Source organism: Hordeum vulgare, chromosome 1H, assembly GCF_904849725.1.
Source record: "Hordeum vulgare subsp. vulgare chromosome 1H, MorexV3_pseudomolecules_assembly, whole genome shotgun sequence".
In the NCBI taxonomy this organism is placed as follows: Eukaryota; Viridiplantae; Streptophyta; class Magnoliopsida; order Poales; family Poaceae; genus Hordeum; species Hordeum vulgare.
The window spans coordinates 402009903-402026142 of record NC_058518.1 but is presented as its reverse complement, the minus strand read 5'-3'; the positions used below and the strand labels follow the sequence as shown (position 1 = coordinate 402026142).

The 16240-nt window shown below is 44.4% G+C and overlaps 1 protein-coding gene across 1 annotated transcript; it reads left to right on the top strand.

Moving 5' to 3' along the window:
* The first annotated feature begins 11531 nt into the window (after positions 1-11531).
* Positions 11532-15229, top strand: LOC123412171 (beta-glucosidase 22-like). The gene is made up of 12 exons (XM_045105114.1): positions 11532-11755; positions 11892-11955; positions 12203-12261; positions 12653-12728; positions 12850-12921; positions 13017-13104; positions 13206-13577; positions 13660-13880; positions 13968-13996; positions 14095-14197; positions 14530-14620; positions 14737-15229. The coding sequence occupies exons 1-12, from the start codon at positions 11603-11605 to the stop codon at positions 14966-14968; spliced, it is 1560 nt and encodes a 519-aa protein (XP_044961049.1). The 5' UTR covers positions 11532-11602; the 3' UTR covers positions 14969-15229.
* The last annotated feature ends 1011 nt before the right edge of the window (positions 15230-16240 follow it).

Sequence of the window (16240 nt, the reverse complement as noted above, 5' to 3'; positions counted from 1 at the left end):
AATTTTGTTTCCCATGCGACGTTCCCCAACAAAAGTGCATCTATACCATGGACTCACATTAGTCATGAAGAACTCACATACTTGTTGCGAAAGTTTTTGTTAGTAATCGAAACAAAGTGCTAAACGCATACTCCTAGGGGAAGGGTTGGTAGGTGTTAACCATCGCGCGATCCCGACCGCAACACAAAGGCTGACAATCAATAGATCAATTATGCTCTGACTTCCTAACATCGCGGTTCACCATAGGTGCATGTTACGGGAATTACTAACTTCAACACAAGTATTTCTAGATTCACAACACCCTACTAACATAACTCTTAATATTACCAAATCCACGTCTCAAAACTAATTGAGAGGAATCAAATTTCTCTTTCTACTCAATGCACAAGAAGATGGAAGTTTTTGTATCCTCTTTGGGTACCTATCACCTTTGGGACTACTTACATAGCATAAGCCAATACCAAGTTACGCACCGCCGTGCTCTAAAAGATCTAAGTGAAGCACATAGAGCAAAATGATCTAGCTCAAAAGATATAAGTGAAGCACAATCAGCATTCTAGAAAATTTACGATGAGTGCATGTCTCTCTCAAAAGGTGTGCAGCAAGGATGATTGTGACACAACAAAAAGAAAAGACTCCTACGATACAAGACGCTCCAAGCAAAACACATATCATGTGGTGAATAAAAATATAGCTCCAAGTAATGTTACCGATGGATTGAAGACGAAAGAGGGGATGACTTCCCGGGGCATCCCCAAGCTTAGGATTTTTGGTGTCCTTGAATTTGGCATGGGATTCCTTGGGCATCCCCAAGCTTGAGATATTTCCACTCTTCATCCCTTTGTCCATGAGAACATCACCCAAAACTTGAAAACTTCACAACACAAAACTTAAACAGAAACTCGTGATATCATTAGCACAAGAAAACAAACTACCACCTCTTTAGGTACTGTAGCAATCTTGATTTCTATTTATATTGGTTTTAGATTACTGTATTCTCACTTTTCCATGGCTAGTACCCCCCCCCCCCCCCGATAATATCCTTAGTTTCATCAAAACAAGCAACCAACTCGACAAAAACAGAATCTGTCAAAAACAGACCAGTCTGTAGCAATCTGTATACTTCATATACTTATGGTACCTCAAATATTCTGAAAAATTACGAAAGCCTGGGCAAAAGGCATATCAACCAACAGCAAAAAGAATCAACTCAAAATATCTTTCTAAATAAAACTGAAAAATAATCTTGTGAGTGAAAAGTTTCTGCCTTTTTCCAGCACGATCAAACAACCATCACCAAGACTAGTCATAAAGGTTTTGCTTGGCTCAAACACAAAAAGAAACACAAAAGACACAATCATAACAGAATTATGATGGTTTGGACGCAACAAAACATAAAGAAAAAGATAAATTCATTGGGTTGCCTCCCAACAAGCGCTATTGTTTAACGCCCTTTGCTAGGCATAAGGCGATAGAATCACGTATCGTCGTCTTTGGTGCTCAAACCATAAGTAGCATGATCACTCATCATCTTAAGGCCTTCATCTTACTTACTAGATGATTCACTACTATTTTTAGGAACAAAAACAGACTTGGTGACGTTATTGTGGGCAAATTTTGGAGTATTCTGCACAGCGGCAAAAGCGGAACCCAAGTTGGTTATAACATCCTCTAGTTTGCCAATCCTAGCGAAATCATGACCTAGTTTTTCGTTAACTGTGGGTTCCTTCTCCTTTAAATTTTTCAAAACCGTTCCCACCTTGGATCCGTACTGAGTGATTTGATTGTGGATCTTTTTATCAAAATTCTCAATGAGTTTGATCGTAGCAACTTTATTTTCAATGACGTCCAGCCTACGCATCACATGTTCCAGAGTTAAGGTAGTTCCATTAACCATGAGTGGGGGTGAGCCTACCAAATTTATTACAGCTCCATAAGAATCAACGATATGGCTACCCAAGAAATTTCCGCCTACGATGGTGTCAAGAATATACCTATTCCAAGGAGAAATACCCACATAAAAACTGTGAAGCAGGACGGTAGTAGATTGCTTACGAGTAGATCTACTCTGAGCATTGCAAATCCTATACCAAGCGTCATTTAAGTTTTCTACCTCATTTTGTTAGAAATTGAGAACTTCGTTCTCGGGAGTATCGTTCGAAGCGGTGGGTCTAGCCATGAGGATAGGTAGACTATCCCACACGAACGAACAGAAAGCAAGCGAGAGAAAAGGGCGAACGAAAAAGGCAAACGAAAAAAGGCAAAAAAAAATGTAAATTTTTGTTTTTCAGAAGTGGGGGAGAGGAAAATGAGAGGCAAAAAAGTAAATGCAAGAGATGAGTTTGCGACACTTACTTGGATGAGTTCTTGACTTGATCCTCCCCGGCAACGGCGCCAAAAATCCTTCTGCTACGGCGACAGAATTCCCCGGCAACGGCGCCAAAAATCCTTCTACTACGGCGACAGAATTCCCTGGCAATGGCGCCAGAAATTCTTCTGCTGCCTCTTGAGCTTGCGTTGGTTTTTCCCTTGAAGAGGAAAGGGTGATGCAGCACAGGAGCAGTAAGTATTTCCCTCAGTTTGAGAACCAAGGTATAAATCCAGTAGGAGGATCGCGCCAAGTCCAGAGTACCTGCGCAAACACAAAAGAGCTTGCACCCAACGCTATAAAGGGGTTGTCAATCCCTTCAAGATTGATTGCAAAGTGAGATCTGAAGGCGGAAAGTGCAACGAAGTAAAATTGTAAGGCTGAAAATATGGTGTGAAGTAGACCCGGGGGCCATAGTGTTCACTAGAGGCTTCTCTCAAAATAGCAAATAATACGGTGGGTGATCAAATTACAGTCGAGCAATTGATAGAACCGCGCAAAGTCATGACGATATCTAAGGCAATGATCATACATATAGGCATCACGTCTGAGACAAGTAGACCGATACTTTCTGCATCTACTACTATTACTCCACACATCGACCGCTATCCAGCATGCATCTAGTGTATTGAGTTCATGACGAACAGAGTAACGCCTTAAGCAAGATGACATGATGTAGAGGGATAAACTCAGACCAATGATGAAAACCCCATCTTTTTACCCTTGATGGCAACAACATGATGCGTGCCTCGCTGCCCCTTGTGTCACTGGGAGAGGTCACTGCACGGTATGAACCCAAAACCAAGCACTTCTCCCATTGCAAGAATAATAGATCAACTTGGCCAAACAAAACCCACAACTCGAAGAGAATTGCAAGGATATGAAATCATGCATATAAGAGATCAGAACAAACTCAAATAAGATTCATAGATAATCGGATCATAAATCCACAATTCATCGGATCTCGACAAACACACCGCAAAGAAGATTACATCGGATAGATCTCCATAAAGATCATGGAGAACTTTGTATTGAAGATCCAAGAGAGAGAAGAAGCCATCTAGCTACTAGCTATGGACCCGAAGGTCTATGGTGAACTACTCACGCATCATCGGAGAGGTCATGGTGTTGATGAAGAAGCCCTCCGTATCCGAATCCCCCCTCCGGCAGGGCACCAGAACATGCCCCAGATGGGATCTTGCAGAGACAGAAGCTTGCGGCGGCGAAAAAGTATTTTCGTGGATCTCGCGCGCAATTTTGGAATTTTTTTTGAATTTATAGGCGGAAGAGGTAGGGCAAACGAGCCACAGGGGGCCCACAAGCCTTCTAGGCGCGGGCCCCCCTAGCCGCTCCTAGGGGGCTTGTGGGGTCCCCTGGTGGCCCCTGCCTTGGTTCTCAAGTCTCGTGCGTATCTTGTGTTCCGGAAAAAATCTTTTCGGAAGTTTTATTCCGTTTGGACACCGTTTAAAATCCTCCTCTGAAAAGGGTCAAAAACACGAAAAAACAGGAACTGTCACTTGGCACTAAGTTAATAAGTTAGTCCCAAAAAAGATATAAAAGGCATACAAAAATCCAAAGTTTGACAAGATAATAGCATGGAACCATCAAAAATTATAGATACATTGGAGACGTATCAGTTCACTAGAAGCATGCAAAGTCCTATCATTTTTCTTTTTCTTTTTCTTCTTAGGAGGACCAGGTGCACTATCATTAATTGTCTAGGAGATCTTCTCAATTCTTTGAGGATGACCTTCGGGATAAAGGGTTCGTGAGTCATTCTCCCCCCTCTAATCATTACTCTAATAGCATGATCATTCATATTCCCATTAATTTCGACAAACAAATCATTTTGTGACTTAGCAACTTGATCTAGTTGAGTATGAACCATGGAAGCATGTTTACCTAGACCCCTAACATCATTAGCAATTCTAAACATAAAGTCACTCAACTAGTCTATCATCCTAGCATTATGTCTTAGTTGATCCTTAACATAGTTATTGAAATGTTCTTGCTTAATGATGTAATTATGAAATTCATACATGCACCGACTAGGAGTCTTAGTATAAGGTATATCAATTTCATTAAAGGTACGAAGAGAATTTACCTCTTTCTATCTGTGTTGGGATATCAAGTCCATGTATTACTTTGATAGGTGGTAATTTCTTAACATCTTCAGCTTTAATACATTTTTCTTTAATAGATATTTTGGTTTCTTACATATCTTCAGGACCGAGGAATAGAATATCTCTCTTCTTTTGAATAGGTTCCGGCGGTGGCTCGGTAAGTGTCCAATTATCAGCATTTTGTAATATATTGTTAAATAATTCTTCAGATTGTTCAACCGTTTGTTCCCTGAAAACTCAACCATCAAAACTATCTAGCTAGTCCCTAGAAGCATCAATTAGTCCATTATAAAATATATGAACTATTTCATTTTTCTTAATAGGATGATCATGCAAAGCTCTTAGTTCCTTGAGAAGCCCCCCAAGCTTGAGGGAGATTCTCTTCTTCAATTTGCACAAAGTTAAATATTTCATGTAAAGCAGCTTGTTCGTTATGAGCAGGAAAGTTTTTTCAGAGAAGTGATAAAGCATATCTTGGGGACTACGCGCACAACGAGGAGCAAGAGAAAGCAACCATTCTTTTACCTCGCCTTTTAGAGAGAAAGGTAAAATCTTAAGGATATAATAGTAATGTATATTTTCCTCGTGAGGAAACAAAGAAGCACTGTCACTCAATTTAGTGAGGTGTCCAACAACAGTTTCAGTTTCATAACCATGGAAAGGATCAGATTCTACTATAATGATTAACTCAGGGCATAGAGAGAATTCAGAATCCTTATCAGTAACAAATATATCAGAGGTAGCAATATAGGATTGTGTTTCATTTTCTCCATCATAAATTTTTCTTTCAATTTACATAGTGATACGTCTCCAACATATCTATAATTTTTTATTGCTCCATGCTCATATACTATCATTCTATTATGCTTTTGTGGTAGTTATTTACCATTTTATATTATTTTTTAGCACTAACCTATCGACCCAGTGCCTAGTGTCAGTTGTTGTTTTCTGCGTGTTTTTCACTTTGCAGGTTTTCCATACCAAACGAGGTTCAATTGCCATGCAACTTTTTGATAAACTTTCTGGACCAAAAGAAGACCAACGAGCATCGGAAGAAGGATGGGGGCCTCACGAGGGGCCCACAAGCTATCAAGGCGCGGCCTGGGCGGGGGCGCGACCTGATAGCTTGTGCACCCATCGTGGCCCTCCCGAATCTGTTCTTCGGCTTATAAATTCTCATCTACCTAAAAACACCACGAGGAGTCCTAAAACACTTTTTACGCCATCGCGACTCTCTGTTTTGATGGGAGGCCATCTGGAGCTCCGTTTCGGCACCCTGCCGTAGGGGGGATCGATCACGGAGGGCCTCTTCATCAACCTTGTTGCCCTCACGATGATTTGTGAGAAGTTCACCACAGACCTACGGGGCCATAGTCAGTACCTAGATGGCAATCTATCTCTCTTTGATCTTCAATACAATGATCATCGCATCTTCACTTTGATTCATATGATGTAATTCCTTTTCTGCGATGCGTTTGTTGGGCCCCGATGAATTGTGGGTTTATGTTCAGATTATTCATGATAAATATTTGAGTCACCTCTGAATATTTATATGATTCTTATGTGCATGGTTATGATAGCTTTGTAATTCTCTCTGATCTATTGAAATAGTTTGGCCAACTAGACCGGTATTTCTTTAGTGAGAGAGAGGTGCATTGTGGTAGGTTCAACCTGGTGAATTTCTATATCCTAGTGACACAAGGGGACAAGATGCATCTTTATGCTACTGCTACTAAGGATACAGCGATGGGGTTTATTCGTATTGCTTGAGCTTACTTGGTCTACATCGTATCATCTTACTAAATGCATTACTTCATTCATCATGAACTTAATACTTAGAGAGGCAAGCATAGATGTGCTCTTGAAGTGAAGTATTAGTAATAGGTGTAGGCAGGAGTTGGCCTATTTATTTGTGGATGTGATGCTTATATACACATGATCATTACCGTGAATATCTCATAACTATCTGTTTTTTTTGTCAATTGCCCAAAAGTAATTTGTTTACCCACTGTATGCTATTTTTCCATGAGAGATGCCATTAGGGAAAGCTATGGCCCCCGGGTCTATTCACAACATATTGATAAAACCTTCATTACCTTGTTGTTATTTACTTGTTTTTATTTTATCTTACTATATACAATTATCTACACACCTCACTTGCTTGCAAATAACAAGACAAGAGGATTAACAACCCTCTTACCCGCGTTGGGTGCAAGTTGTTTGTTATTTTGTGTGCAACCGCTGAAGACGGTTGTGGTTGATATTCTAATTGATTCGATAAACCTTGGTTTCATAACTGAGGGAAATACTTACCCACTTTGTGCTGAAATAACCCGTTCCTCTTCATAGAAAACCCAACGCGGATCACTTGTATCACATAGTAGTTTGTTCAAGACATCTCTATTTTCGCAAACATTAAAATCCCTAGATACTTCCCCATCCATAACATAGCTCTCAGGTACGTAAGGAAATTCATATTTATTGGGAGAGCAAGGTGTACTAGGTGATTCAAAATCTTCATCAATTTCAGCATTTTCAAGTTCCTTAGCTTTAGCAATATGATCATCAAGTATTCATTCAGTGGCATAGTTTCAGTTTCATCAAATATAGCAATTGTATCATCATTAATTTCATTAATAGCATCATCAAGTTCATGTGATATGTTAGAACGAGCAACATGTGCTGGTGTAATAAGCTGATTCAAAACAGTAGGTGAATCAAAATCAGAGCTAGATGAGAGTTCCTTACTTCCTCTCGTGCGAGAGGGGACAATATTGGTTCAATTATCTTTCAGATTCTTCATAGTAGAAATGGGATATTCTCAAGTTAACACAATAAATATAGATATTCTCCCCAGCAACGGCGCCAGAAAAAGGTCTTGATAACCCACAAGTGTAGGGGATTGCAACAGTCTTAGCTCGTTGTATTTCACCTTGATTTATTGATTCGACACAAGGAGAGCCAAAGAATACTTATCGTCCTTAGCAGTTGAGTTGTCAATTCAACCACACCTAGAATATCTCTCTGCGGCAAAGATTTAGTAGCACGACAAGTAATAGTAGTAAAAGTAATAGTGATAGCAATGATTTTGTAGCAGTTGTGACAGTAGCAACAACAGTAGTAACTTAGCAAGATTCAGTATATGTAAAACATAGGCACGTGGATCAGCGATGGATGGATATGTATGACATTCATCATGTAACAGTTACACACTAGAGCGACACAAAACTAGCTCTGATTCATCAATATAATGTAGGCATGCATTTCGTATATAGCCATACGTGCTTTCGATAAGAACTTGCAGGACATGTTTTGTCCTACTCTCCCGTGACAGCGAGGTCCTAATGGAAACTAAGGGATACTAAGGCCTCCTTTTAATAGAGAACTGAAACAAAACATTAACATATGGTGAATAAATGAACTCCTCATACTACAGCAATCACCAGAAAGAATCCCAATTATTGTCTCCTTGGGGATGTGGATCATAATATGTAATACATGCATACAATTTGCAAGATAGGATCTAAACAACTTAATATTCATAGAAAACATAATAGGTTCATATCCGAAATCATGGCACTCCCTAGTGACAAGCATTAAGCATAGCAAACTCATAGCAACGGCAATCTCGGAACATAATGGATACTACGGATAAAGCCCTATCAACTTAATGCGATTACATGATCAATCTCATCCAAACCCCATCACCATCCTGTGAGCCTACAAAGGAATTACTCACTCTTGAACGTGAACATCATGGAATTGTTGATGGGGAAGGGTTGGTGATGACGACGGCGACGAATCCCCCTCTCCAGAACCCAAAACAGACTCCGGATGAGCCCTCCCGAAGAATAATAGGAGGTGGCTACAGCCCCATCTCGTATAGTGCAATGAAATCTTCTCTCTGATTTTTTCTCCGAAGATAGACTCGAATTAATGTTACCAATTCTGCACAAAATTTAGTCCAGGGGCATTAATGACATTTGACATACAACTCATACAACAATCTCAGACTACGATAGCTAAAAAGAATTGGATGGTTGATTTTGCACACTCCAAATTAAATATGCACCACAGGTTGCACACACCAATGCTTACATTTCATATGAATTTGATAGGAACACCTTTATATAGGAAAAAAATCCAAGAGGTTTCCATATTTCTACCCCTAGAAAATGTACATTTCTAATCTGAAAAGTCGTACTCTCTCTGGTCCATATTACTTGTGGCACAAATAGATATCTAGGGTGCTACATACATCAATTTGAACGACAAGTAATATGGATCGAATGCATTACCTGATTTATAAATTGTGTGACTACCAAATCACTGTCCAAGATTGTCAACTTGAAACTAAAATTTCTCATATAGAATATTACACCAGTGAATCCTTTCCGGTGAGTTAAAACAAGAATTGATTTAGCTCAAAAATAAAAGTTAGAATTGCTACCTTGTATAACTTTTTTTTAAGTTAGGAACACTATGTTGTTGTGAGAATTATATAATGAACTATTGGCATCTAAAATGCTAAATAGATAAAATATAAAAAATACAATTTATGGTGAATCTAAGGATGCTATTTTTGTATTGTAGAATATGGATGTTTATGTACTTCGTATAAACTTGATCAAACATGCACAAGTTTGACTTTTACAATTATGGACTTCTAGTGGACAAAACTTTCTAAGCGTCCGACCCTCACGTCGCCCTCCTCCCCGGGCGGCACCGGGAACCCTAGCCGCCGCCCAACAGACCAAATCCCCGCCACCCTCTCCCACATCGCCGCTGCGCTAGATCCTCAGATGGCGGCGGGGGGATCTCTTGCGCTCCCCCCCCCCCCCCCCCCCCCCCCCCGAGCTCCCCCATGGCGGATCTGACACAAGTCGCGAGCAACCCCTCCTGTGGTGTTGCGTCTAGCACCCCACCCTGCACCATGGTCGATGGCTGGTCTGACGGCTTCCTCATGGCCTCCTCCTCGTGCCTCTTGTGGTCGTGCCCCTCCTTCGGTCGGGATTTGGATCTTTCACTCTGGCCGGCTGCGACGTTCCCCGGCTTGTTACGGCTCCTCCAACGGTCGGGTGCGTCGTCCGTGGTGCGACTCCTTTCACCCCACCTTCACTCGCGAGCTTCGGATCGCCCCTTCCTTGGGAGGTGACCTCGGAGGCACGGTCAAGATGTGGCTATGCGAGTGCTCACCATCACCACCCCGCGCCGGCAGGGAAGAGTTCTGCCCGGCGGACGTGGACGTGCGCCCCCTCCTGCGTCCATGACCAGTTGGGATGGCTTTGGGCACGACGTGCCCCGGGAGATGCGCTCCTTCCGGCTCCCTTGGCTTGCCGGCGCCTCGGCACCTCAGCGCCTCCGCACCCCCACCCTGTTGGCGCTTTGGTTGGCCAGTCCACCCCGACGTGTCTTCGATTCAGCATACACCAGGAGTTGCGCCTTCCGTCTCTTTGGGCTCGTCGACGTCCTTGATGCTTCAGTCTCGGGGACCTGGATCTGTGCTACCCTTCGGATCCTAGCTCGCTCGGCCCCCCGAGCACCGTCACATCCTCCATCGCTTCTCATTCCGCCTAGTTGTCCGGTCTCCACCTACGTGCTCCGTATGTTGCTTCATTTCTTGCGCGTCCGGCGTCCCTCCCATTTCTATGGTCGTGGTTCAGGCCTATGCCCGACTTCTTCTTCGTCGATCCGTGCTTCGATGGCTTGGGATTGCGCAGACTCTGGCCAGAGCGAAATCCTTGCATTTTCTGTTGGCAGCGGCGACACCCAAGGGTGTCGTCCCCTTCTTGAAGGCGTTGTCATGGATGTTATATGCGCCCCTCTTCGAGCGTTGGGGGAAACCCTAGGTCCAGTTATCCGGATCATACGGCGATGGCGTCTTGGAGTCGGTCTCCTTCATGAAGGCATTGTCTTGGTTGCTTGAGGCGCCCTCGGCTATGGATTTGAAGATGTTGGTCGTGTTATTGGTCAGGGCTACTTTCCAGGATGACGACCTTAGCTGTGTTTTTTGTTTGGTCTCGGCATCTCATGTCTTTGTGCTTCGGGCATCATGTTCATACCCTTGCGTGTGTGTCATGTGTTGTATCATATTTTATAGTTGTTCTAACTTCTTTTATCAATAAAATGATACGCAAACTTTATGTATTCGCGAAGACTTTTACAATTATACCGTTAACTTTAATAACTTATGTGGTTGTTGCAGCCAATTTTTTTAATTTCATATGAACTTTAACTCCTGCATGAACAAACTTGCCCCTTCTATGCATGAATGCTGGCTCCGTCCCTACTTAAACTTATTTCACGTCTAATAATACAGTTGTATGCGTTCTGTGATGTCTTGAATTATCGTTGGGGAAGCAGTGATTTGCCTCCCGGTCTCACGTGAGTCCGGACGTAACAGTAAAATCATTTAAAATAGTAGGAAATTTTAAAAAATATCGAATTTTTATTTGATGAGAGATGATTGAATGCGTGATGTTCGTGTCAAATTTGAGAATATTTGAACATATGAGAAGCTCTCTGCAAAAAAGACAAAATTGAAGTATGTGAAAAAGTTTACTCTTTTGCATTGTTTTGACCTAATTTTGTCTTTTTTGCCGAGAGTTGCTCAAATTCCCAAATGCTCTGAAATTTGGCAAAAACACCGCACACTCTTGCATTTTTATAAAAAAATCAGAATTTCTTGAATTTTTATTTTATTTTTTTCGATTTTACTGTTTAACGGTGCATGTGAGCTGGGGTTCCGGAATGAATTATCGCCGGGTACACCACTTTTTGAAAGAAAGAAAAAAATACATTTCGGAGGGAATATATTTATGAAGTTACTGTCTCCCTCTAGAGCAATCCGTCTCGCTTGCAACTTGCAAGAACCTCGATTTTTGCCATTTGCCTCCTATGTACAGCCGGCCGTGCAAGGTCTGGCCGCTTCGGCACCCCAACAAGAAGCATCCTCTTCGTGGCTACCAAACACAGAGCGTCGCCATCACCTGCCGTTCGTGTCAAACCAGGAGCTGATGAATAAGACATGCGGCCAACAACACATATAGGAGGACCCAGAGGTTGCCCACAAGATATCGAGGCGTCACTTTTGAGCGAGCGACGGAGAGAGATGAGGGCCACACCCTGCGCCGTGCCGCTCATGCAGCTGCTACCGGCGGTGCTGCTGCTCGCCGGCGGCGCGGCGGTGGCCGGAGCTCTCAACTTCACGAGGGCGGACTTCCCCGGGGCCTTCGTCTTCGGGGCCGGCACGTCGGCCTACCAGGTACTACGCCTACGTGCCCGCTCGCGCTCGGCGTAGCGGCATGGCTGTTCGGTCCTAGCGCTTGTTTCCCGTGACGGAACGGAGCAGGCTCTGCTTTGTTTTTCTCGTCGGTCTGATGGGTTTCTTGGTTGTTTAGTACGAGGGCGCGACCGATGAAGGCGGGAGGAGCCCTAGCATTTGGGACACTTTTACTCATGCAGGTGATGATATTCTCACATCTTTGAAATAACCCTTCGGATGACTGATGAAAAGAGAGTTAAATATGTACTTTTGTGAAGAAGTCTGTCCTGTTTTACTCCTTACAGTAGTGTTCTTTATCTCTTGCTTACCCTGAAACATATGTTGAACAAGGCAGAATTTGGTAGACAACATCAGAACAAACCTTGTATCTTGTGCTGATAGTGCTCGGAACTGACGACAACGTTGTTGATCTGGCCGTGATCGCAGGGAGGATGCCAGACAAGAGCACCGGCGATTTGGGCGCGGACGGCTACCACAGATACAAGGTCTGCATATGTTCTTCCGCCAGTGCACTAAGCCAGCTTAGCTTGCATACAAAAGTAGTATAGAACCGTCTCTTGAATTTCTCGGATCGACAGCGACGCCTTGCGTTGGTTCCTAGCCGAACGTATCATTCTGGTTGGAACTCATGTGGCCGTCATTTTCATGCGGATTGTATACGGCTGCTACAACTTTCGTCAGAACATGTGCAGGCTCATCTCACAAAAACTGAAAAAACGTGCAGAAGAAGATTGTAACTTTGACCATCTGTGCATGTAAATACTACTACTAATGTTCGAATTTGATCGTATCGTTAGGTTTTCGATGCCTGATTTTGCAAGTACGGATTTATTCTTTCTCTTACTTAAGAGTGTGTGTATATACTGTATTTTGTAGGAGGATGTAGAGTTGATGGTGGACACTGGCCTGGAGGCGTACCGGTTCTCCATTTCCTGGTCGAGGCTCATTCCAAGTAAGAACACTGGCCTGGAGGATGTAGAGTTGCACCTTATTTGCAAGACAGACGACCTGTCACCATTGCAACCTCCCGTGACTGATGATTTTTATTTTCTCCCTTTCCTCCATGAAAACAGGAGGAAGAGGGCCCGTGAATCCGAAAGGGCTGGAGTACTACAACAACCTTATAAACGAGCTGACAAAACGAGGTGGTCGAAAACATCCATAAACCATGTCCAAATCCATGCGGAATTTTCCTTTTCTCAAGCTCGGATTGTTGCGTTACACTTACACATCACTGCAGGAATCCAGATACATGTGACCCTGTACCACCTCGACTTCCCCCAGATCCTTGAAGACGAGTACCACGGCTGGCTCAGCCCCAGGGTCGTGTAAGAAGATCTTACTAGCTACTACTCCGTATTTGGCTACACAAATTATTACATTCTGATGGGCGCTGCAAGTAAGAGGGATGGGTGTTGCATGCATGCAGGGATGACTTCACGGCGTTCGCGGACGCGTGCTTCCGGGAGTTCGGGGACCGGGTGCGGCACTGGACCACCATGGACGAGCCCAACGTGATCGCCATCGCCGCCTACGACAGCGGCGCCTTCCCGCCGTGCCGCTGCTCTGCGCCCTACGGGGTGAACTGCACCACGGGGGACTCCACCGTGGAGCCCTACACCGTGGCGCACCACTCCATCCTGGCGCACGCCTCCGCCGTCAGGCTCTACCGGGACAAGTACCAGGCCACGCAGGGGGGCCTCGTCGGCATCAACATCTACACCTTCTGGAACTACCCCTTCTCCCACAGCCCCGCCGACGTCGCCGCCACGCAGAGGTCGCTCGACTTCATGGTCGGCTGGTGAGAGCTGACAAGATCATCTCCGTGAGACCATATATTATCTACTGTCTGTGTAAGCAACAAGCGTGTGTTTCTTGTTCAGGATCTTGGACCCCTTGGTGAAAGGTGACTACCCTGAGATCATGAAGAAGAAAGCCGGGCCACGGATTCCGTCCTTCACCAAACAACAGTCCGAGCTGATCCGAGGGTGCATCGACTTCGTCGGCATCAACCACTACACGTCGGTGTATGTCAGCGATGGCAAGAGCAGCGCCGACGCGAGCCTCCGGGACTACAACGCGGACATGTCTGCTACATTCAGAAGTATGCCTAGTTTTGTTTTTTGATCAAGAAACCATCTGGTACAAATGAAATAACTGTAACGTTTTTGTGTGTGTGTGTGTGTTTCAGTGTCAAGGAATGATAGCGGGTCTGGTCAGGTATTTTTAGTCACTATTTTACCTGGTTTTTACTTTTTCAGACGAATTTTGTGTAAAGCCAATCAAATTGACCTTCACCTTTCAATTTATTGGTACAGTTCATCCCTATCAACATGCCGAATGATCCACAAGGGCTGCAATGCATGCTCCGGTACCTCACAGACACATACCAGAACGTCCCTATCTATGTCCAAGAAAATGGCAAGTCTTCTGATCTTTTATCTACTTATAATCTTTCTGTTTACAGTATTTTTCATTGTCGACATGTATAGTATCCCAGACCGTGGGTACTGCAGTCTTATGCGTTCTATAATCCTTCGGAAGTGCCTAAAATAATCCAATGATGAAATTCTACATTGCCATGGTTTGTAGAAAGAAAACAAATACATCACCGGCAAATTCTGCAAAGCTGAGACACTACGTTGCCGCTTCATCACTCGAGTTACTATGTATCGAGTCAAACATTAACTTTTTTTGGTGTTTCCGCTGATCAAAAATTTCTCGCATATTCTTCCACTTTTATCATATTTTAGGTTATGGGCAGTTCTTCGTCGACTCGGTCAATGATCATAACAGAGTGGAGTACTTAAGTGGCTACATCGGCAGCACACTCGCCGCGCTCAGGTGAGTTTTGTTCTGTACAACACCGAAGATGAATATTTTGTCTAAACTTAGCGGTGTTACTAGTAGAGTTTTAGCCATTGGGTTCACAAGGGGAACACCTAAAATCGTTATTGCAGGAACGGAGCCAACGTGAAGGGCTACTTTGTTTGGTCATTCCTGGATGTGTTCGAGCTAATGGCGGGATATTATTTGCGATACGGACTGCACTACATTGATTTTCAGGATCCTGACTTGCCAAGGCAGCCAAAGCTCTCTGCCAAGTGGTACTCCAAGTTCTTAAAGAGTGAAATCGGGATAAACATTGAGAACATACTTAGTCCTGACACAAGGTCAGATGCTCAACAATGAGGTTAACTAGCAGTGCATATATAGACACATTCAGGTTGGAGGGGCCGGAGAAACAAGAAAAAAACTAGATGGTTGCTTATAATTTTCTTACTCGATTTGCAAAGATGAAATTTTATTCGTCTTCTTATATAGTTGATGGTGGCTCGCCGTCAGGTGTTTTTCTGATGAGAAATAGGTGTATACCCTTATGCTCTTGGTGTCATAACTAATTACATTTCGGTAATCAGTTATAAATAAAGCAGATCATACTTAATCATGTCAGTTATTGCCTTTGAACTTCGAAGCAAAATATGGTGGCAATTTCCAATACTTGTCTTCAAGTGCCAAAGTGCCTTTGTGCAGAAGCGATGCATCCATGAGAACTTCACGCATGTGCAAGATATAATTAAGTACCTCAATCGCACGAAGGCTCTTGGTGTTATGACCGATACAACGTACCAACGGAGGAGGCCCAATGGGCAGGGTTAGTTACGGACTTAGCCCAAGTTACCTTAGCTATCTTAGAGTTCAAGTTATATTAGAGTCCAAGTTATATTAGAGTCCAAGTTATCTAGGGTTTAGTGGAGGATGTCCTCCTTTATAAACACATGTACCCCTTCGATATTAAGCACACAATAAACAGTATTATGTTGTCGTCTCCCTCAGAAGACGGGAGCCCCAAACCCTAGCCGCCTCTCTCTCTCTCTCTCTCACACGCCGCGACGGCGCCCAACCGCCGGCGCCGGCGTCCCCGATCTCGCAGCCCGCACTTCCACCCCTACAACCTACGTCCGAGACCTCGTAGAACCCTAGCCTCTACCAATTTGGTATCAGGTAGCTTGGGTTCGATGAGTTTGTCGGACCTTCCCACCACCACCGCCGTCGCCACCACCGCCTTCCCCGCCACCTCGCAGCAGCAGCCGCCGCCGCACCAGTCGCCGCCGCCGGCCACCTCAGGTCCGGCCGCCTCCGGTACCGCGGCCCTCGCGGCCGAACCCGCCCCCGTCCTCTCCCCGGCGGAGATGTCCTCGGCGATCCGCGACCTCAACCTGGCGGTCTCGAACCTCCGGACTTTCCTCCAGGCTCCGTACGCAACCCCGCCACCACCGCCTCCGCCGGCGGCGCCCTTCGCGCCACCGCCCCCGGCCACCGTCGTGCCCCAGGGCCTGTCGATCACCCAGGTCCGGTGGCCGCCGTCGTCGTCCCCGCTACCGACGTGGATCGACACGCCGACCTACATGACGGTGCCGCTACAGTCGACGGTGTTGCAGCCACCCGCCCCCACCTTCGGGG